We start from the raw sequence: 22,645 nt of genomic DNA, 5'->3' as shown, positions 1-22,645 counted from the left end.
AAAATAAAAGGCTCAATGAACTTATAGCCCTTGAGACTGGGTAAACGTGTGTGCATGCACACACAGACACGCTCAAGTGTGTCTATTCGAGTTCCACGCGTGTTCTTCCACACACCGGTTTCTGGTATCAAGCTCTGGTTGGCAGGACACCAGACCGCCTTTGTGTCCCTTGCTGACACTACGACATTGTGTTTTCCCCCCATTATCCAAGGATAAATGACCTAGATAGTGTGCCTATTAAAGCCCCATTTTTCTTTTGCCCCTTTGCCTACAGTGTAGCACGTTATCACAGGCTGCACACATTTTCAGGATTCTCACTCTCAGATGTCCTTTCAGGGGAGCAAGCAGAGGTTTTTTGTGTGTGCGTCTGCTGAGATACTGAGATAGCTGCTGTGGAATCACAGAAAGGCCATTCAAGGTTTTCCTCCCCATCTAGTCTCGAGGACGGTCAGTATGTTACTAACAGCTCGTCTGGAATAAGAGGATATGGCAACGGTACGAAAGTCAGAATGCTGTCCCGGCATCTATTGTGACACACACACACACACACACTGAACACCCACGCCCCTACACACTACATCTGTAACTCCATCTCTGCATATCATGGGTCACTTTTATTAAAAGCATCGTTACTACAGTTGGCAGCAATTTACATTTTATCTTACATGATAGCAGTTTTCAGAGAAAAAAATAAAAGGACATCACAACAAAGAAAAACATTTACAAAGTCCTGTCTGTAAACTTCAAGGCTAGTTTAGAGCTGAGGTAATGCTGTTTTAGCTTTGTGGCTAAAGTAACAAAGTCCTTTAATTTAAAAAAAAAAAAAAGGTACCTGATTCTCACTTCTCTCATTCTTTTATTTGTTCTTCTATTTATTTTGTTTATACCAGTGCATCACAAGACCACACGCCAATGGAACTGCAGTTGTCTGGCAAGAACCCTCCCAGTAGGTTAATTTTCCAAAGGGACCCTTCACATTCAACAGCTGCCTTATTATTGCTGCGCCTCGGGGTAGAGGCGTTCACACTAACGTGGAGATTGTCAGAGTGTATGGATGTGTGTGTGTGTGTGCGCGCGATGTGGGAACCCCATACAGTCAGAAAGGGACACGAATGAGCAAGTTATGATATGTATGGTAAATTTCATCTTGACCTTCACAGCAAAAGAATTAAAATTAAAAAAATTAAATATATAACTTCATACTTCCTTTGAGCAGCACCTCCTTCCGCTAGTGCCGCTCTGTTACAAATTGCTCTTTATTATAATACCAGCGGTACCCCCAAAACGCAGAGCATTATGTAAGTTTCCTTAAAAAGACATGATCGCCTCTCAGATTTCATCTTTCCTAGGGATAATAAATAATGCACTGCACAATACTTAATGACCAAGATACCTTCGGACACACCTGCATAACGTGACTTGGACTTTTTTTCTTTTCTTTCTTTTTTTTTGTTTTGCTACACTATGTTACAGAAGAGCTTATAAAACTAGTTATGAACATTAACTGTGAGTGTAAACAGTAGGACTACCACCTGTCGACAGTTTTCAACACTTTCAGAGGAGCTGCTGCTGCTACTCGTCACTTCCGTTGTGGTCTATCTCATCCCCGCCTTCGAGGGAGTCCAGCTCTTCACCCTGTGCAACCTCGTCTTCCAAGATGGAGGACTCCACAGTCTTGTCCAGGTTCTCCTCGGCATCGCTGCCTTCCAGGGTCTCTCCTTCTTTACAGGGGCCTCCCTCGGCCTTCTCAGCAGCCTTTTCTTCACTGGTCCCCACGGCGGTGGTGTTCTGCAGTCCCGCCAGCGCCGGGAAGCCAGGCAGTGTCAATCCCCCCAGTCCTGGAGGTAGAAACATGGATGGGTAGAAGAGGCCTGGGGCCATGGTGGACAGGAGGAAAGGGTTGAAGGCCAGCGGGTTGGAGGGCAACGCAGCCGGGGCAGTAGCAGCACCAACAGATCCGTTTGCCGAGTCGGCAGCCGTAACGGCGGCGGCGGCGTCTGTGCTTTTCTCCGAGTCTCGGCTCTCGTCCTCGTGCTCGGTTCCTTTCTCTTCCGCCTTGGAGGTGCCGTCCTCGGGCTCTCCTTGCGGGGCAGTAGTGGTGTTTCCAGTAGCAGCTGAGAGAGGGTTGTTCAGCAGCCCGCCCAGGCCGAACACGTTGGGCAGGCCTGCCATGCCTGGCAGCATCAGGGGCAGCACGGCAGCGGGGTTCTTCGCGTCGCCTCCGGCGGTGGCAGCTGTGGCCAGTCCTGGAGGGAAGCCCATGAGCCCTGCCAGCTGGAGGGACTGGAGGTTCTGGAGATTCTGCAGGCTCGTCAGGTCCATCCCAGCAAACAGGCTGTTCACTAACAGAGGGTTGATCCCTGAAGTAGAGGCCACAGCAGCGGCCGCAGCCGCTGCCCGGGCGATCTCGCTTTTGGGCCTCCGTCCTCTTCGGCTGGCTCCTTCTCCCCGCACCACAGGTCCAGTGAGAAGACGGTCAAACATGGACTCGGGGACAAAACCCTGGAGGACAGGGAAGGGCAGACAACAGCTGTAAAGACTGGGGAAGGGTATCTACTGTCAACGAGGGAGGGCCTTTGTGATGAGCTTCACACCACCATTCTAAATACCATCGTAAAGGCTTAATGTGGGAAAGCTCAGGTTCCGGCTTTTACTTGCTGAGTTGCAGGGGAAAAAAAAAAAACGTTCAAGGCTACTATTCCAAAACTGAAGCAAATGCCAAGGCAGTTGCAACCATAATTAAAGGATCTACACACCAGATAATGGCTGATTGACTGGCGTAAGCAGTTCCTGGTGTGTCCGTGTGCATCCCGTGCCTCAAGCACAAATAACTTTTCCATTTGTCAGTTCACTGCCAACTAAGTATCTGTCAATTTGAAAAGGTTTTATACGGAACAAATATGACAAAATAGTGCCATGAAAGAGTTGCACAGACTCTAAGATATTCCATACATTGTGTGTATCGGGGACATCAAATGCCGATGAGAATAATAGTAAACGTGTACCAATGTGGGAAAATTAGACTCACATGTTAGTAAGTACCCCAGAAAAATGAGAGGTTACGCCGAAACCTGCATGTAAATGTTTACGGCAGCTTTACTAATGAGTTCACAAATGCGGCAATCCCAGAGGTCTTTCCGTGGGTGAAGAAACAACATGAGGTAGCCAAGCATGCAGTAGCATGCTGTGCAGCAGGAAAGAACAGACCCTGCTGCCTATTCCACCCTGGGTGACTGGAACATACTCAGAGAAAGTCAAGTTCCATAGTCTACTTCCATATATTTTATCCAGATATTAGGGATGGAGACAAAGTCAGCAGTAGTCAGGGGTACCAAGGCGGGAATCACAAGTACAAGGACCCAACCAGGGAGGTGCCAGTTGATAAAAACGGTTCATTACAACACAACAGCTAGAACTCTACACCAGGAGTCAGTTTTAACTGCATTATTCAACAAACAAAACCAATACGCATGCTATTAATTTGTCTTGAAAAGAAACGGATAATGATATGTGTTTATGCAGAATCGCTGTGTATTTTAAAACAGAGCTAATAATCTTCCTGCTCCCAGATGATGTTAACTAGGCTCACCTGGAACACGTCCACCTCCAGGGCCGGGAGTGGGTATGTTTAAACCAGAGCTGACAAAACAGTTCATTTCCGATCAAGGCTGTGTGTGCGTGTGTGTGTGTGTGTGTGTGTGTGTGTGTGTAAAATATTATGCACTGACTGTACGAAACAATGTGTGAAATGATGTAATACGACAATTCTTTCAAGCTAAGAATTGAGTTACAACTTAATAATTAATAGCCAATGGGGAAATAAACAGGCACACAGTTTTAAGTTTATCTGTAGTACTTACAGACTGCTTGACTATATCGGTCCAGTCTGGAGCGACTGCAAACTCAGGGTTCTCCTCCAGCCATCTGGGCAGGTCCTTCATTGGAGGGGCCATGGCTCCACCCATCTGGGAAGACGAATTTGGTGAACATCTGAACACCACAGAAGCCTCGCTCCCTGCTCCCTGCTGCCTCATCTCCCCCCTTCCAAACACACACAGGTTCCGGAAGAAATGCCAGTCCCTCATCTCCCCCCTTCCAAACACACACAGGTTCCGGAAGAAATGCCAGTCTTGGTCCTCACCAGCTGCTCCCCGAAATTTACCTTCTTCCCATTCCGTTTGTTAACAACTGGGACCCTCTCCTCCCCGGTCAAAGTGTTTATATCCAATTTATTAGGATTCCGACATCTATGTCGTTTCTGTTTCGGTTTCTGAAACGAGGAAAACAGCGCATCTGCATTCTTCTGCAAGAGAAAAGTATGTATTTGGTTGTATTTAATAAGGTTAGATTTAGTACTGGCTCCTTCCTGCAATGCCTAGGAGAACAGGTTTCCAGGACTGTACAAGTTACAGCAGAAAACTGGGACACATGTGAACCTGGAGACATTTAAACGAAAGATGCAGGGTGAGCTAGCTGTCAAAGCTCCCTCAGATGAGAAGCAGTTAGGCAGACCTGGCGAGGCTTCACAAACCTCAAACTTTAATTCCAGCACCTGAGAGGCAGAAGCAGGTGGAGCTCTCAGTTTGGAGCCAGCCTGGTCTACGGAGCGAGCCAAGAGAACCAGGGCTATGCAGAGAAACCCTGTTTTGGAAAAATAAAAACCAAACCAACCAACCAAGCAGACTGTGCAGTACTTACTGGTACATAACTGGGCATATCGACAGTGTAAGTAGGATGCAGCTTGAGCCAGTCAACCAAGTCCTTGTTTTTAGGAGCATCTTCTCCCATCAGCCTTGTCCCGTCTTCAAGGTTTATCACAGGGATCCGTGTGTCAGGGTCCAGCTGTCCAGGAGAAGGAATGTTTCGTATTGGTGGGGTCTCTATATCTTCTTCAAAAGCTTTGGTCACCTCAGCATCCTCCTGCAGGAAGTGGAGAGCAGAGATCTGAATTGTTGCATGACGAGATTCTGAGAATGTTCTACCGCAGGAAAATACCCTCCCGGCCCAATAGATCTCTCATTGAAAAGGGAGCAGCTATCTGAAACAATGTCAGTTTTAGGATGACCTTCAAATTACAAGATGACACTTTTCGATTCCTCACAAGGTAGGAATAGTACTTCTGTAGAAAATCCAAGGCCTAAAGGGCCAAACAAGCCATTAGGACAACACCAGCGTGCTATGCGGCAGCCTGAGCTAGAGGTGTGTGAAAGGCAGGCTCACAGGGATCCTTGGATACAACTCCAACGGGCACCAGTTTATAAATAACTGACTTAACTTGGTTGGGAGAGCACCATTCTGTGTTAGGCAGGTGTGGAAGCACCGGAAATAACATTCCAGCCCCATTCTGCCACTGGTCCTTAAATGCTGTCTTTCCAACATCCAAACACCCATTTCTCCATCCCCAGGGCTCCTCTTCCCTCTGTATTATTACAACTTTCCTTATTCTAGGTTCCAACTCTCTTTAGTCTAACCTCCAGGCTGCTAGACCATACTGGGCTTTCTGAAATGAGTAATCTCCGCCTGACCCAAAAGCTGCCACTTGGCCACTCCCATAGCTAGGCTACTTCGCTAACTGGCTCCGTGATGCCTTCGGGACACCCCATGAAGGTGTCTTCATCTTCATAACCTCCTCGTTTGTATCCACCGGCAAAACTTCCATGTTTCAAGTCAGACACATGAAATGCTCTCTTGCCCCGGTACTTCTGCTCCAACAAGAGCTTCCAAACTTAATGACACACAACTGCCTCCAGGAAAATTTCCTTATGGGCTCCCCAACCTCTTCCTTGCACTCTAACCCCTCTTTGGAGCATCGGGAGCATGTCTTGATCCCACTCAGCAGACACACGTAACTATGACACATCATTGAAGTTGGAACCCCTTACCCAAAACACCTAAAACCACGACGTGTTGAAATTTGTATTTTTGAATATTTGTATATACATTATCAGACATTCTGGGGCTGGGATTCAAATCTAAACATTAATTCATTTCATGTATGTATGTATGTATGTATGTATGTATATATCTTTACCACGTAGCCTTAAGCAGTTTTTATGCAATTTTTTGGGGTGGTCGTGTTCCAAGACAGGATTTTATTTGGGTAGCCTTAGCTGTCCTTGGCTATCCTGGAACTAGCTCTGTAGACCAGGCTGGCTTGGAACTCACGGAGATCTTCCTGCCTCTGTCTCCTGAGTGCTGGGATTAAAAGTGTGCACTACCACTATCTGGGTTTACGCAATATTTTTAATATAACTATGTTTTTAACTTTTTGCATTGACTCTACCCGTGCATGCATAATTAGTGTGTATGAGTGTGAATGCGCACACGTATGTATGCTAATGTACGTGGAAGTCAAAGGACAGCTTTGAGGAATGGCTTCTCTCCTTCCACCTTTATGCAGATCTGTTCCAGGATCACAATGATGTCAGCAGACTTGGATGGGAAGTGCCTTTACCCACGGAGTCATTTTCCTTGCTCTGCAGCTATGATTTAACTGTGACCCTTCATGCAAAGTCAACTGTGAAATGCTAGCGTGTTTTGTTGGTGCCCATTTCTGCTATCTTATTCCAATACTGACTTTTCTAGGAATGCCTGCCACATCACTCAGTGCCTTACTCTTCAAATCACAGAACCAGCCAGCACTGGCGATGCCACGGGAGGCACCGTCTTCTTCCGCAACAGCAGTGGGAGCTGGAGTGTGGACATGAACCTGTGTTCAGCACGCTTTACACTGCGATCTCCACATCTATGCCAGCCCTGCCTTCTCCCTGTATCTTATTCATAAGCAAACCTGATTTACAGAATCCAACAGTTAAAAAAGCCCTTAAAAATACATTTCTAACATCTACTAAGAGTTCCTGATGGGTAGTGGTGGCACACATTGTTAATGCTAATACTGGGATGGCAGAGGCAGGCAGATCTCTGAGCGAGGTCAGCCTATTCTATAGAGAAGGTTCCAGGACAGCCAGGGCTACACAGAAAAACCAGTCTCTAATAAACAAAACAAAATACAACAAAAGAGTTCTCTCAGATATGAGCTGGCATTGAAGTTAACTCTGAACCTGTGTGTACGGACACTTCCGTTTACAGCCCACGATGGGGTTAAAATGCCAATGATTGCTGTTGTCCTTTCCCACCTGCCTTTTCCTCCATTAAAATCATCAAGCCTCTCTCCAGGCTCAAGTAACCGGGTCTGGGCATTGTGGCGCAGGCCTTTAATCCCAGCACTCAGAGCGGCAGAAGCAGGCAATCTCTGTGTGAGGCCAGCCTGGGATACAGTGAGATGCTGATTTACAAAAGGGGGTGATGGTGCAATGGTGGAGATGGAGGAAGAAAGCCAAGCCAGAAAAAAACAGGATCCCTTAATTTCAAAGCATAGCTTTAAAAAAAAAAAAACAAAAACAAAAACAAAAACAAAAAAACTGCCCCACTGCCCATAGAAAGGCTCACGGTGCCTCAGCCCAACGTGGCTTTATTGATTACTTTCAAATCAATAGCTCAGGATGTAAAGCCCCAGCCCTTCATGCAGCACATGTAATGGAGTTCTTCAGGGTGAAATCCTTGCTATCAGAGTCAGAGGTCCCATTTTGGGGTGATGTAGTTGAGGCAGTTTGGAGAGGAGGATTTATTAAACTGCCTTTTATATCCTAATTAAAAATCCACTGACCTGTCCCCCCACTAGCAATGCTGTGTCTCGGACTTCTAAGACCACAGTTACAGGGAGTGAGAGAGCACTCCGAGCCACTAGCTAGGCACGTGACGGCCTGGCACTAAGCGCTTAAGCTGGTCTAGTGGATGTCAGCCCCAGCACCAGTGCTCCTGAGAGCAGAAACTTTGCCTCCTCAGGAATTCAGAGATAACAAGTGTGTGCTCAGAAAAACGTGTTTCTGTTTGATGCTAATCTTTCTAGAGCAGCTCTGTCAGAACCTCGGGAAGAATCACTCCTCTGCTGCCCTTGGCTCGGGCTGAGTGATGGGCACCAGGATCAACCACAGCTCCGTCCACTGTAGTTCTGATTCCCTGGTGGAAGAAGCCAGCTCCGGTGTGATGTTGCTGAGAGAGGTGGGGTCAGCAGCCCAGGGCTGGCTGTCGAGAGGAGTAGACATAGCGGGGGACAACGCCCAACTTACTGCACTGAACGCTGTCCGTTTGTGGCTCGTGAAAAAAAGGTCGAGGCCCTCCACGTTTTTCCTCCTGCCCCGCCTCCTCTTCATGGGAGGCTCTCCATCCACCAGGGAACCATTGAGCAGATGCCTGGTGGGGGTGCGCGAAAGGCCGGCCTGCAGCAGTTCCATCTGGGTCTTAAAGGCATCGGACACTGGCGTAGACGCGGTAGGCAAGATAAACTTCGAAGTAAGAGATGAAAACTTTGAGGTAGAACTTGTTGCCTCCCTTGAGGCCTTTGATAAGTCCACAACTTTTTCTTGTCCGTTTTCTGAGACCACCTGAGACTCTCGAAGCTGGGCAACCATCTCCATAAGATTTCGCCTCTTGGCAGCTCTTTCGGCCTCTATTTCCACTTTTCTCCTTCGCCGCCGCCGCTGGCGAGGGACGGACAGGTTAAGGGCATCATCCTATGGAAAGATGCCAACAGAACAGAGGTGTAGTAAGCCGAACCTTCATCTGCGATAGGGGCTGGCACTAGAAAAACTGAGACCACCGGAGAACTGAACATTCTATACTGGTGGCCACAGATATGGAAACAGTCATCACTTCATTTTCAAGTCTGGCCAATCAGCCGAATGCGGTGATGAGTGTCTGGGACTCCAGCTACTTAAGAGCCTGCCAATATGGGCAACACAGTTACACAGATACACAAAACCAAGTCATGTTGGTGGGCACAGGCTCCCAAATCAGTTAAAACCCACAGAGTCCCCCAACACGAAAGAAAACTGTGGTGGCCTACCTTGGACAACTGAGGAGACGTGGTGATGTCCTCACTCCCGCTGATGCTGGCCTGGCTGACCATGGAGAGCTCGGCCAAACTCCTCTTCTGCAAGGGACTGTCCATGGTGGAGGGTGTGTAACCAGGGACGAGGCCCTGGAAGTCAAACATCTGGCGCCGGTTGATTGGCCATTTGCCTTTGAGTACAGCTTCACAGATGTTGTCTAATCGGTTTATCATTACTCTGTCCTGGAGGGGGAAGAGGTTCAGAGCATTCGTAACAAAGACCTAGTAAAAATTCCTGGGTAAATTCAGCCACCAAGATATAGAAGAGCAGAGAACGCTTAAAGGCCAGTCACCGGGAATAAAGAAGCTGGAGAAGCAGCAAACCAGCAAACCCATCAGAGCAGCGTCCTTCTGATAGGCTGCTCTGACTGTGCTAATGAAGAAAAGGGACCATTTTCAGCTCCGCACACTGAACACCACAGAACGGGCAGCACAGCGAGTAAACAGCACCTTCAAAACAACCTCAAATCGTGACTCACTCAGGCTCCAAGAACCTCAGCGGGTGACAATGGAGCCTCTCACTTAGCATTTTAGTGGTCAGGCCCTTCAGATCCACAGGCCAGAGTGCAGTGTGTCCCAGGAAGGGGGACATCATTAGCGTCACTATTAATAAAGTTCAGCATTATGAAGTGGGCACCAACCTAGGAACACCTAATGAATGTCAATCTGGATTCCCTACCTATTATCGCTCCAAATTTCATTGAAGCGTGCACATTAGAATTTTCTAATTACAGCTCCTTAGACCAAGTTTCCACAGACTAATAGTGCCTGTGACTATAAACCTTTCGCTGAGCTGAGAAACTCCCCTCTAGACTCGAGATGGGAAATTATAACCAGGAACCAAGAGGACAGAGAACTGAAGGAAAAAAAAATCTTGACAGCACACCCTTCAGACAAAAATGTCACCTCCTTAAGCCACATTAACACCAATGAAGACTAGCTGGGATGATGACCTCAGGCCTATGGTGTGCGTGAGGTACTGCCTAAACTAGACAGCCCCTGCTGCGGCATCTATGATGACACTTCCTGCCCTGAGAAACGCAGACCCAAATGGCACAGAGAACATCTTAGAGAATTACGTTTCCTGACCAAAGACCAATTTTCCTTTGCCTTGAATTATATCTACATCTGGGATGAGTTTACAATGATTGGGAGCAAAGGGGTCTGCCGCCACGCCTTCTCCCGACTTAAGAACATGGTGGGTTTTCAAACACATTATTTCAAATCAAAAGGCTTTACTTAGTCTTTAAAAAGTAAAGAACATGATTTCAAGGCTGCGTACTTTTTGTTTTCTCAAATCTATTAAGAAACCATAGTTTCCATGAGACAACACGACAGACTGAAGAGCCAGCTCCAAGGAACGGTGAGAATCAATGGTTTCTATTCTACAACACAAGCTTTTTTATCTTATCACAGGAATACTCCAAATGCTTCTTCATTTCGGTTCTCCCCAGCCATTCTTTAAAATAAAGGGAAATTCTGTATGCTCGACAATGTTTACCTCAAATTACTTGAAAAAAAAAATTAAGCTACACAGATTTTCTTTCTGTTCTTTTGTTCAGCCAACAAAACAATCAGAGTAACGAAATGCTGCCAACCTTGGGCCAGAACGAGAAGGCAAAGGTTCGCTCGTGAAGGAGCTGAGCCACAGAAGGGTCTCCGTCTTCCATGTAGAATCCATCTCGGGTCTCGTCCCTCGCAGTGCTCATGGAAGCATTGCTTTCTTCATCAAAATTCTTCCCTCTGGAGACAGCTCCTGCTGAGAAATGAGTGTTATGTGCAGCACTCGCGGCCAGAACGCTCTGAAGCCCACGCTTAGAAAGGACGGGGTTGGAAACAGGAATACCGTCCAATCCCATTTTATTGAGTGCCTACTACACATCCAGAAAGACATGGGGTGCTTTTTCGCATCTGTGTTGTCTAAGGCTTACCAATAGCCCATTAGTGTAGATGGTGCTCCTAGCTTGTCGGTGAAGAAGCTACGGAAATCTTTTCTTTGTGGTCACAGACATGGGGGTCTCATGTAGCCCAAGAAGTCCTAGACTCACTATACAGCTGAGGCTGGGCTTGAACTTGTGAGCCTCCCATTTCCCTACTTCCAGGTGCTAAAATTATGAGCCAAGTAAATGGTATAGGCGTTGAAGGCTAACCACGCTTCTAACCCAAGGGCTGTGACACGGGACAAGGCCATGACGACAGCGAGGTCCATCATGGTGCCCTGTTCCTGCTTTCTGCTGTTACAGTAGTCTGTAACATGGAAAATGTGGACTTGACCAATCGTCATTGATTTTGAAATAATTAATATTTGCTCTTCCCTCACGCTCATTTGTCTGAATTTACCACGATACAGGATTCTTAGCACACCCGTGAAGTTAACCTGTGCCCATAAACCAGAACTGACTGATTTGTGCACAGCCGCTCTGAGTGCGCGCTTAGAAATGGGTTTGCAGGTGTAAAGTACCAGGACAAACACATGCAACCATAAGCGGGACTATTCCTTCACAGAAGAGCACAGGCGCCTTGTGCACTTCTGGATCTCCACCTCCAAAGGCCAAACAAAAGTACAGGCCACTACGCCTTGCCACCCATGACTTTTAAACAATAAAGCGCTTGAAGCACTGGCATGGTGGTGCATGCCTTTACGTCTTTAACCCCAGTCCCCTGGAGGCAGAAGCAGGTGGATCTCTGTGAGTCTTAGGCCAGTACAGAGTGAGATCCTGGATTTCACAGCAAGGCTGTGCTCCACCGTAAACTCCAGTGGGATCGGAAGCCAGGCATTACCTTCGGGCTGCGACGACTCCTCTGACTTGTCATCGTCCTCCAGCTTCTCTTCCTCGTCCTCTTCTGAGCCTTTCTCCGAGACGGACTTGGACCCAGGCTCTGCACTGCTCTCTACCCCTTTGAGTTCGCTCTTCAGAGGGTTGCCCTCGGTCTCACAATCCTGCTGCTTGCTCTCCTTGGCCCCACCGCCAGCTTCTTCTTCCCCCTCTTTCCCACCCGACCTCTCTCTAGCCGGTGAGTGTTCAGCTTCCTCTGCCTTGCCCTCGGCCTGCTCAGTTACCTTCTCTTCGTGAGCATGAGCCGAGGCAACGCCTTGAGGAGTCTGGCCAAAGCCCACGGCCAGAGCGTTCAAGGAAGAGACGGTCCCGGCCCCACGGTTCTGAGCAAAGCTTTTGTGTGCATCGAGGAAGGACAACTCGGGGTCGTTGAGGATGTGGTAGTCGGTCCGGCTGACCCCGTGCTTAGCAGCGCCCACCAGCAGGTCCCTGTCATGCCGTCCACATTCCCACCACTCAGGCAGGTCCAGGCTGGGCTGGCAGAGCTTCAGCCTGTCACTCAGCTGTGGGTGGTGGAGGACTTGCTCTCGGATCTTGCGCAGCAGCTCAATGCGGTACAGGGTCCTCGATGCTCGTTCCTCAGTGATGGGCTCGATGAGGGAGGCCAGGTCGGGTGGCTCTGTAACATGAAGCATGCTGGTTACCTGGGCAGGCCCCGGGCCCACCCGAGCCTGCTTGCATGGCCCTGACCACCTAGTGCACAGTGTGGCTCATCATTCATGTACCTACCGTCCTCGGGCTTGGAGGGCATCCGACACACCCGCCTGCACATGGCCACAAAACAGCTGAAGTACTTCTCCAAGCTCTCGTCAGATTTTTTGTCCAGCCTGGCAAAGGCACGGAACTGGTTCCAGTCAAACTGCTGCTTTACAGGGTCGAAAACAACCCCAAAAGTGGACACCACACGGTAAAAATCAGCTTCTTCTCTTCTCGTCCACCTGTGGGAAAGGAGACTTGGCTCACACCATGCGTGAGGAGGTGGGCATACAGGACACTCTTTTTTTTTTCCTTTGCCCCCCGAGCATGTTCCCGGGACTTATTTAGGGTTGAGGGACAGACACCTTCCAGGCACGAGACCTTTCTTTGGTGCCACTGTCTGGTGTGATCACTGCTTCTCGTGGGCTGAGTAGAGAAAGGCAGGTCCCAGGGCTGGGGGTGGGGCTGCACCACAGGGGAGGTGCAGGACTCACTTTTGCCTCTTCTCAGATATAATAGCTTCCCTTTCCGCCTCCAGAGCTCGCACTTCCTCCCGAGGCCTCCGTCTACGCCGGTCTGTCTTCATTAGGGCCTCCTGCCTCATTTGTTGCCTTTTATAGCTGCGCTGATAGGCAGTAATGAGCCGGCGCAGGCGTGTAGTCAGGGTTGACGTGTTCGGCCAGTAGAGTTGACCTAACTCAGCGTTGCTCTCGCTGTGCTTGCCTGGGGAAGTGAGAGAAAGAGTTTGAAACGTGCCCTGCATTCTGACAACACAGACAACTTCCCAACAGCAACAGACGACTCCTTCGCCTTCTGAGGGCAGGGTGGGGCCCGGCCAACCTGGCACCCTTAGGTTTTAAAATACAAACAAACAGTAACGGTTATGAAGAATTTGTGAACTATTTACTTTTAACTCCTTCGAGGGAGGGCAAAAGTTTATCAGTCTTACACAAAGTAAACCAGTTTCTCCTATAAATGTACTTATAATGGTAATCTCGAACATAACAAGCATGTAATTATTGTCTAATCATTTTACACTGGGTAGGAAGTCAACAGTCCACAAAAATATTTCAAATGAAAACAAACGCCCTTCTCTCAATAATTGAAATGTTTTAAAGACTTTAAGTTTTTCCACTAAACAAGGACTAAAAGCAGGTCAATTATCTTAATTAAAAAGTTCTATCCATGAAATTTAATGTAGTGAGCCATAAATAAGGATCAAAATGATTCCCAAGGGAAGGGTCCACGCGGAAGATCACCCGGGAAGATACAATCATCACGCATGGCATACGATCCTGCTGCTCAACCGCCCAGGGCGCTTTCCCTACCCTACAGCTGTCTGGGGGCCTCACCTGTGCTGTGTATTTCCAGGGACTCCTCCTTATCCTCTGGGGGAGAATTTGCAAACTCCTTGAAAGCAATGCAAGAAACAGAGATATTTTCAATGGGGGTTTGATTTTATTTTCTCTCTTAATCTATGAAGTTTAGCAAGTCCTATCTGGGCATATCATGTGTTACTGGCACAGTAAAGTCAATACACTCAAGGTCTTACATCTATTTCGTCTTTGAATGGCACTCTGGTTGGTTTATATTCTGGATCTTCATCTTCTCTATCAAATTCTCCACTGTGAAAAATTAAAAAAAAACAATTGTTTAAATCACATCGGTGAGTAAGGAGGTGAGAGGGAAAAGTATCAATCAACCTAATAACTACTTTTAAGACCCAATATTGCTTTTAAGTGTTATGGCTATTACTTTGTTTAAAATGATTATTACACTATATGGATAGGATCTACCAGTACGCTTCAAGTTGAGCGCATATTGAATCAGAAGAACTAATCCTGCCAATAGATGTGATACTGACATAAAGTTTATTAAAATTTTAGAATGTCCTTCTTACCCGTCACCGCCATCTGCTAGCATGTCTGTCCCTCTTTGCTCGGCAGCAATGGCCTTGGCGTCAGGCATACCAACTCGTTCCAGGAAGCACAGTGCAGGGTCAGCTCGCATGGAATTGTACTTCTCATAGCCTGGACCGTGCCCACCAACCCACAGAGGACACACATAGAAACAAAGGAAGACCCTGTCACTGTCAAAAATTACAGCCCTGCCATAACACAGCCATTCATTTCCCAGAAACACAGACCATCTTCGATGTTGAGCTGAGTAGACCGTGTAGCAGAGTGTCCTAGAGAATGCTCATTCTAGGGAAGCCTTTGTGGGCCAACTTACACTTTGGAGAAGCTATGAGAATGACCACAAATACAAACAGAAAAGGGATCAGGGTAACTGCAGGATGTCAGAAGATTTCTGACCCTATTTTCCCCCAACATCTAATTTTGCTTGACATTTAAAAGGCTTCATAACGTTTCTTCATGACCCCGGCAGGGGTTCTCCAGGTCTACTCCCCACCCCCACGACTGCGTCTGGTCCTTCAGGAGCTCACATGGCTGGCTGAAAAACCCCCATATATGTAAGGCCAGCGAACCTGTCTTATTAGGTTTGGGATGATGCATGTCAGTAAGAGGACCCTGCTCCCTTCATGGCTTTCAAACTGCAATTTGCTTTTTGACTGCCCAAGTTGACTAGATGGAAAATGGCAGATCCCAACAGTGCGCTGCGGGAAAATGATTCTGAGGCCGAGCTCGGAGAACACGGCTGGAGAACACGGGCAGAACGGCACAATTCAATTAGGATGTGTACGACAACACACCGCTCCTAACTGCTGTAGAGCCGCAAGCCAAACTGTAATCATGAAAGGTTTTATAAGCCATCATTCTCCCCTTTAGTCAGGCTGGGCTGCTGAGAATACCTCCACGACCTCGGGAGAATTGGGATTATAATCAGGAACCGCTCACTGTATATATCATGCCAGTTCTGCATCCCCAGCCTTTCAAAGTTAACAAGGCTGCATCCCACTCGGGGGAGCGGTGAGTCCTCGGCACTGACATTTGTGAGATATTGCTTGGAACAAAGCCCAGGAGGCACTTGTACAGATTAATAGCAGAGGTTAAGCCCACGTCCACTCTGACACTGGCTGGCGGAGTTAGCGAGGGGAAGCCGTTCTGGAAGCAAAGTTTCGGGAAAGCGATGGTACAACTTGGCTATTACTAAAACAAATATGGTTTCTGTTTACAGCCAAGAAAGAAATGTTTTCTTCTCAAATGCTCAACAAACATTCAAAAACAGCATCTGATATTTACAGTTCATATTAGGTTTTTTAGTGCAGAAGAATGGAGGACGCCAAGAGTCCTCTGGAACGATCCTCATTAATATTATGACTTTGGAAAAGAGCACGCAAAGAGTTCTAAATAAAGATGAAGCCGCACAGTCAAGATGCATTCAAACAGAGACACCCCTTACCATGTTTGAACACTCCGATTAGCAGGGATTTGTCTGCTTCCTTATCCCACCAATCTGCAGGAACTTCAGCATGGAAAGGCTCAGGGATCCACACGTCTGCTTCACTGGAGAGACAAGCATTCAAGCACGTTCTAAACCTGAGCCCTGGAAATGAGCCCTGGTCCCGTGTGGTGGTGAAGACACCCTCATGTGCCCTCTCTTTCACAGTAAACATCTCACATGGTGGGGAAGAATGGGCAAAGGTGAAACCAAAGGGGTCAGTGGCTCGCAGTGAGCCTCACCTCATCGTGTGGTTTCCTGCCTCAGACCAGTGGTCCCCATGTCTCACCCTCTCACATGCAGGCACACACAAACGTCCCTGTGTTCTCGTCACACCCCAAACCCGGGGGACAGACACTTGCATTAGAGACACAAAAAAAGAGAGGTGGGTTCCCGAGGCTGTGAGGGTTCTAAACACAAGCCACGGAGTTTCCCATCCTCCTGGGTGAGCTTGTGGAGGGCCCGGAGCAAAGGAGCAGTCGCACCAACCTAGAGTCAGCACCCTCGAGGATCTTATCTGCCTGGTCGCCTATCACTTCTTGTCTTAGGTAGTACAGCATGCGGACACGCAGCAGGACCCTGGAGAGGAAGACAGAGGGGGGAAAAAGTTCTTAACTTCAGTGCTGTTTGCCAACAGTGGCTCTTGGCAGCTGCTGCTGTTCATCCATCATCCTGCCAAGGCTGATTAGCCATGCTGTATGGTAGGCTTGAAGCGTGACAGATGGTGGCACATAATCACCTCTGTGTGGTGCTTTCTGCTGGCTTCCAACAGGCCTGCCTGGCAACCGCTCACGCTGCACAGAGAGGGAGCGGGCTCGGCCCGGCCCAGGCGCACTTCATTTTGTCTTACCTAGTGCAGCTTGTGGAGTTTAGACACGTACCCTACCACTGCCTCTCAAGTATTGAAGCAAGTTTGTAAACAAGCGAGCAGATGGCTTTCAGTAACTGTTCTGCTTCATTATCTCATAAAATTTCCTCAGCTGCTGCCTTAATACCATTTTTGGAAGCACATCAGAAGTTGCAGGAATAAACGAGATATAAAATCTGGTTTTACTACCTTACAATAAACCCTCAATATGGAATGTCAGGTTTTTCAGATTACACAACTTTGCTTCCGAGGAAGGAAGATGGCGAGGGGGTGGGCAGCAGGTGGGTCCTTGCCCTACTCAGGGAATATTAAACATTTCTACTACTTCGCACTCATATTATCCGGGGACCCAAGCTGTGGTTTAAAAATAATAAACACTACCAGATTCAAATGTACCTAACTCATTGATACTCGTTTTTAATGAATCGGCATTAAAAACCCTTGACATTGTCAGGGCACCAGGTTTTCCATCTTGCTTGTGTTTCATGGCTACAACGTGATTTTTTGTTTTTAACTAACACTCACCTGGCGTATCTCCTAGGCCAGCTCACTACTCAAAACTCAGTCCTCAATAGACAGTCCTCACGTGTATGTGGGGTTGACACCTGAAGACGACCCTCTGGGTGAAGGTATTTTCTTCCAGTGTAATTGCCCCGGCTGAATAAGCCTGTCACACATTTGCATAACACCCCTGAACCATCGTTTCTCGTTTACACACTGGCTCATTCGGCCTTCGCAATCACCCTGTGATGAAGTGGGCAAGTTCTCATTTCCACACCACAGACGTAAACACTGTCGGTAACGGAGGACAGGACGCGCTCTAAACCAAGGTCACAGAGGCACGTCGAGCTCAAGCTCTCAGAACTGGTTCTCCCAAGATGTGGGGACTTGCCTCTACAGCATCAAAATGACAAGGCGGGAGGGGCGGTTTTACTGCAACAGATTACTCCTGACCAGGCATCAGTGGACATGCTGTGACCGCCTACCCAGAGTCTACCTGCAGCCAGCACCGGTTTGGGATGGGCTGCAAGGTTGCATATATCCAACTGTATGCCAGGACAAGCAATTGCTTTGGGGAATGATTTTTTTTTTTTAATTTTTCTACTTTCTTTCTCTTGTCAATGTGTAACATCAAATACTGACTTCGCCATACTGAACCAATAAGAAAAAAGCAACGCCGTGGTTAGCAGTGCTTCCCTTTGGTTAAAGAGTCTCCAGGCGTGTCTTCTCTCACTGGATGCTCGGAAGGGTAGTTCCATCGGAAACCCCCTCTACCTGTGGCTTGACTGTTAGCTTGGCTCGCAGCAGGGAGCCTAACACTTATTTTTCCTTTTAGTAGGAAACACAGACTTCCACTTTGGGGTTAGTAGTGTGGAGCATTCTATGAACTGATGTGAGCATCTCCTTCTTGCTCCAGAAGGAAAGCAGGAGGAAAAGGGATGGCTAGGACACAGCTCCCAAGCTCAAGGAGGTCATTCTGTGACGGACAGACACGGAGGCTAACAAACCCCCGGCTTTGCCCACATGTTTTCACATGTCTTGCTGGTGAGCACAGCCCGAGGCCCAGGACTGCACACAGGACTTCATAACTAGTCCCCTTGGCTCTGTCACCTGTCTGCTCCCCCAATCTGCAACTCAGTTATTTTCCTAGGATGCCCTTCAACTGGGTCTTATTTTCTACCTACCACCAATACGTCCTCAACGTTGACAAGACTTGGCATGGCCAATAGGCAAAGGACAATAGGACATTCTCTCCCCTCCAGGGGAAAGCTAGACCGTGTCAACAGCGTTCTTCTGACACTGAGTGAAAGATATGAAGAACCCCAACTTCATCACATGTGCTAACTGGGGAGGGCTCCCCATGGAAGACTGTTACTGAAGGAGAACCGAAATCAAACATCACCACAGCCACACTGGCGTCTGGGAAAAGGAGCCATTATCTCACAGGGAACCATTTAACTTCCTGTTTGAATCCAGAACTCAGAAGGGAGCTAACCCAAAGTCATAGACATATTTGGAAAGGTATGATGATTGCGCAACAATTTTAGCAAGAAACACCATGCTACAACAGGAACAAGTTTCAGAGACACCAAAGGCTTTGAAAGACCACTGGGAACCTTTCAAGAGCCCCTCGGTGAAGAGGTTGACTTGGTGACAGGAAGAGTATCACCAAATCCCACTCTGCTCTAAACTGAGAACCCTTAGGTAAGTTAATCCGGCTAGAGGCCTGCCTCTTTGTTAAGTGGGGACAAAACAGAAGATCTGCCAAGAAGAGATGTGGGTGCCAGCAGTAGCTACTCAGGGGGCTGAGGCAGGAGGAACTCTGTGAGTTTGAGCCATCTGGGTCTACACAGCAAGAGTGATATAACTAAAGTAAAAGCACTATGTAAATTCCCCCAGTCAGTGACAGGGCGGAGTCATAAGAGATGAACCGCAACTGTCTGTCTACATATTAGCCCCAAACTGCTATGCGATCCCACGGCAACACCACTTATGGCAGGTAAATGCAGACACAATGCAAATGTCCATCCGTGGATAAAGGATAAACAGAGTGTGACATACACATGGTATTCGTGGTCAAAAGGATCCCGACATGACAGACGACATGGGTGGATCTCAATCACAACAACACATGACACTGTGGGTACAGGGGATAAAGGCTGGGCCATCACCACCCTCAAAGCAGCTGGCCGAGAATGGATGAGTGACTAAGACAGCGGCTGCCGGGCTCTGGAGGAGGGTACGGAGCGCCTGTGGGGATTGATGATGCAGTGTCTGACCTAGGTGGTGGTGATGAGTTCCAGGCACCATGGACACCGCCCACTGCTCACTCACAAAGGGGCACAAGTGGCGCATGTACGCGCTTCCTCTCCACACGCACTCGGCATGCTTGCCTGCCTCTGCTTGGTACCTACTTGTTGCAGTGATGCTTCAGGTGCTTCTTGTAGCTGTCCTCCTGGAACAGGGCGTCTGGGTTGCAGCTCGCCAGCCAGTCCGCATCCTGCACTACCGGCTGCGTACTCTGGGCCTTTACCTTCTTCCCCTTCCGGCCCCTTGGCACAGGGGCCGACAGACCTAGAAGTACCAGGGTCACAGTCACGGAGGCCTTGGCACTGGGCAGTACCGTGTCAGGGGCAGGTGGGAAAACGGTCTACGCTGCCACCCATCACCAAATGGTGGTGTTTCTGGTAGCCTTTTGTGACCCAGAAGCATAAAGAACACAAGACCAACCTACCGGAATGATTGAGCAGGGCTCGAGTTTGGCCATCGGCTGTCGGTGTGATCAGGTCCCAGATAAAGCTCTTGATGTTCTCGTCCCCGCGGTAGTGATTGAGACAGTACACCAGGATGGCTCTGCAGATGGTTTCTACGTCTTGCTCAGTGAGCTGACGTTTGTAGCGTCCATGGGACAAGATGTCTGTCCAGCGGCCCCAGCTGGAAAGCAAAGAGGCAGCATGCAGATAGTCTGGTTGTAGTGACCTCACCTTGACAGCCGCCCCCCAACCCCCACCCATGTACTGGGAAATCCTCGACGACAGGAAAGAAATGCAGGTACGGGCATAAAACACCTCCTTAGAGCAGAAACCACAAAGCCAGGAATTGTGTGGCCACTGAGACACCCATGTATCTAATGGCTTTCCTAGGCTGTTGGTGGCTATGGCTGTCATTTTTAGGAAACGCAGGCAATCTGAGGAACTGGAAATTATCCTACTGTGCTTCCTTCAACTCTGATTTATATGGTCTTACGGTGACCAACCGTTTAAACTGAAAGATGGCTTGAAGTAGGATGTGTATTAGAAATCAAAGCTACACCCACCACAAACAGACGCCACACTAACGAGTGGAAAGTTGGAAGTCCCGTGGCTCCCTTTCAACAGGGAGTGGTCACTTCCAACTCACAGAGAAAGGGCAGGTGGAAGGACTGAGCCACGGGACAAACACACATGGCGCCACCATCACACACAGCGGCCACACTGTTTTGTCTTGGAAATACTTGCTACACAAAAAAACAGGTGTAGGACGCAGAGTCTGCTGAGCTGTGCCTCCTCAGGGCAGAGTCTCTCCACTGCCCTCTGCAATGACTGAGAGTAGCAAGCGCTTTGGGAACAGAGAGAAACCACCCTCTTCCAGGGCCTGCCTCTCCCCAAGAGGCCATTCTTCCTGGCCTCTTGACCTTCCTCAGACCCGTTCCCAAGGCCACCACTCAGCTCCAGGCCTTGCACTTGCTTCTTCTTCCCTTCCTCGTGTCTGGTGCTTGACTGAGGCTCACCAGGGACAGAGTCTCTCTGCGACTCCTCCCAGCAGAGAAACAGGAGCATGGTACCTATGCTATGTCCTACGGCTGAGCTTCTGTGGTCTCTGTCACATCATCTTAGCATACTGCCATTTCTGCTTGCTCACCTTCCGCCTCAGGCTGTATCTGCCTTGCGCACAGTGGCAGTCCTGGTGCCTGAGAGGATCCTAGCCCAGTGCCCAGCACGCCGTGGTTATTTAATCCCCAGCAGTAAGAGTGGGAAGAGGAGGGGACCTGACTGACAGACGAAATGCCCTGAGCATCCTTCTTAGAACTAGGCGTTATTAGTATGTTCTAGTCCTAATGTTCCCAACAAAATTCCAACTATGAAACAAGGAAGCAGGTTCAGGGAGCAAAGGACTGAGGCTAGGGGAGTGTCTGTTCTACACAGAGGCAGGAGAGCTGCCCAGTGGGCACAGATTAGTGCCAAGTTCCTGAGGTAGAGGATAGGCCTCGAATGGCATTGGTGTATCCCACACTAACATCTGTGCAGCGCTGTGCCTCTGTGCTACTGCCTCGTGCACCAAGGAGACACTGGAAGAGCTGCTGTCCTCAGAGAAATGCTGACTGGGATTCCATCAAGACAGACACTGGCATGACGAGACAGCAGGCCAGAGCGCTAAGCAGGCAGCTGTGAGGAGAGCTGCAAGGGAGGCAGGCTGGTTAAATCTGGGGGTGGAGCCCCCGGGGCCCCTAGGCAGAACAGCCTGTGCACAGGCTGAAACTTGAAGGGCATGAGCAATCGGGTGTGAGTGGAAGCAAAGTTCCCAAGCGGAGCTCGGACTACCCATGAGACAGCATCCACATGGCAGACAACCTTGCAGGCCTCAGACACGTGCCTCCCCCTGCTCTGCATGAGCACTGATCCGCTGGGAGACATGCCCACAGGCAGGACAGCATCGAATCGGCGGAAAGACACTTCGGCGGGCGTTTCTATTTTAGGGGCGTCAATCTGAGAGTAAACGCCTATCTACTGATTCAGGATTTACTGAGTTCCTGTCATTCAGAGCACTGTGCGGGTGCCAAGCTGTATGAGACATGAAGCTGATGTGAGTCATGAGGGCTTGGGAGTGAGCCTTTAGCAAAAGGAGCCCACAGATGCTTCAAGTTTAGATGGCCTTTTAGGTTTCAGATGAGCCAGAGGAAAGTCCCCGAGTGAGGTCTCTGCCTTCGATGAGACTTTAGAGCAGAAAACTATTAAAAGATAACTGTGGCCATAAAATTTATGTGGTGGTACAGTGTCACGAGATTTCGCAATTTTACATCATTCTTAGTTTTTAATAATCTACAAGTAAACTGGAGTTTCCATAATTCACAAGATGCTAGCTCACACTCCTAACATTCTCTCTCCAGTGACTTCTCTCTCCACACCAAGAGGACTGGAACCCGGGTCATGTTGACCAAATGAGCTACAGACTGCAGAAAGTTAATGTGGAAACATTTGCCTGGCTACACTAAGAGGAGCCACGAGGATCCACGCAGATATGGATTTCCTATGCTAAGAAAAGCCACGTGGATCCACGCAGATATGGCTTTCCTACGCTAAGAGGAGCCACGCGGATCCACGCAGATATGGGTTTCCTACGCTAAGAGCAGCC

General features: G+C 48.6%; 1 protein-coding gene across 1 annotated transcript in view; it reads right to left on the bottom strand.

Moving 5' to 3' along the window:
• Positions 1 to 598: 598 nt before the first annotated feature.
• Positions 599 to 22,645, bottom strand: part of Chd7 (chromodomain helicase DNA binding protein 7) — a 179,361-nt gene continuing 157,314 nt past the window's right edge. Inside the window, exons 22-38 of the mRNA XM_026786660.1 lie at positions 19,989 to 20,188; positions 19,669 to 19,828; positions 16,375 to 16,464; positions 15,847 to 15,950; positions 14,384 to 14,513; positions 14,036 to 14,108; positions 13,836 to 13,893; positions 12,978 to 13,206; positions 12,517 to 12,725; positions 11,732 to 12,406; positions 10,549 to 10,706; positions 8,906 to 9,133; positions 8,130 to 8,573; positions 4,699 to 4,920; positions 4,163 to 4,303; positions 3,861 to 3,965; positions 599 to 2,502 (exon numbers count right to left, since the gene is read on the bottom strand). Of these exons, the coding sequence (XP_026642461.1) occupies positions 1,573 to 2,502; positions 3,861 to 3,965; positions 4,163 to 4,303; positions 4,699 to 4,920; positions 8,130 to 8,573; positions 8,906 to 9,133; positions 10,549 to 10,706; positions 11,732 to 12,406; positions 12,517 to 12,725; positions 12,978 to 13,206; positions 13,836 to 13,893; positions 14,036 to 14,108; positions 14,384 to 14,513; positions 15,847 to 15,950; positions 16,375 to 16,464; positions 19,669 to 19,828; positions 19,989 to 20,188 (4,156 nt within the window). The 3' untranslated portion in view covers positions 599 to 1,572. The remainder of the gene's footprint in view (positions 2,503 to 3,860; positions 3,966 to 4,162; positions 4,304 to 4,698; positions 4,921 to 8,129; positions 8,574 to 8,905; positions 9,134 to 10,548; positions 10,707 to 11,731; positions 12,407 to 12,516; positions 12,726 to 12,977; positions 13,207 to 13,835; positions 13,894 to 14,035; positions 14,109 to 14,383; positions 14,514 to 15,846; positions 15,951 to 16,374; positions 16,465 to 19,668; positions 19,829 to 19,988; positions 20,189 to 22,645) is intronic.

This window comes from Microtus ochrogaster, linkage group LG5 (genome assembly GCF_000317375.1).
Source record: "Microtus ochrogaster isolate Prairie Vole_2 linkage group LG5, MicOch1.0, whole genome shotgun sequence".
In the NCBI taxonomy this organism is placed as follows: Eukaryota; Metazoa; Chordata; class Mammalia; order Rodentia; family Cricetidae; genus Microtus; species Microtus ochrogaster.
The sequence above is the reverse complement of the archived record's forward strand: the minus strand, read 5'-3'. Positions and strand labels throughout refer to the sequence as shown.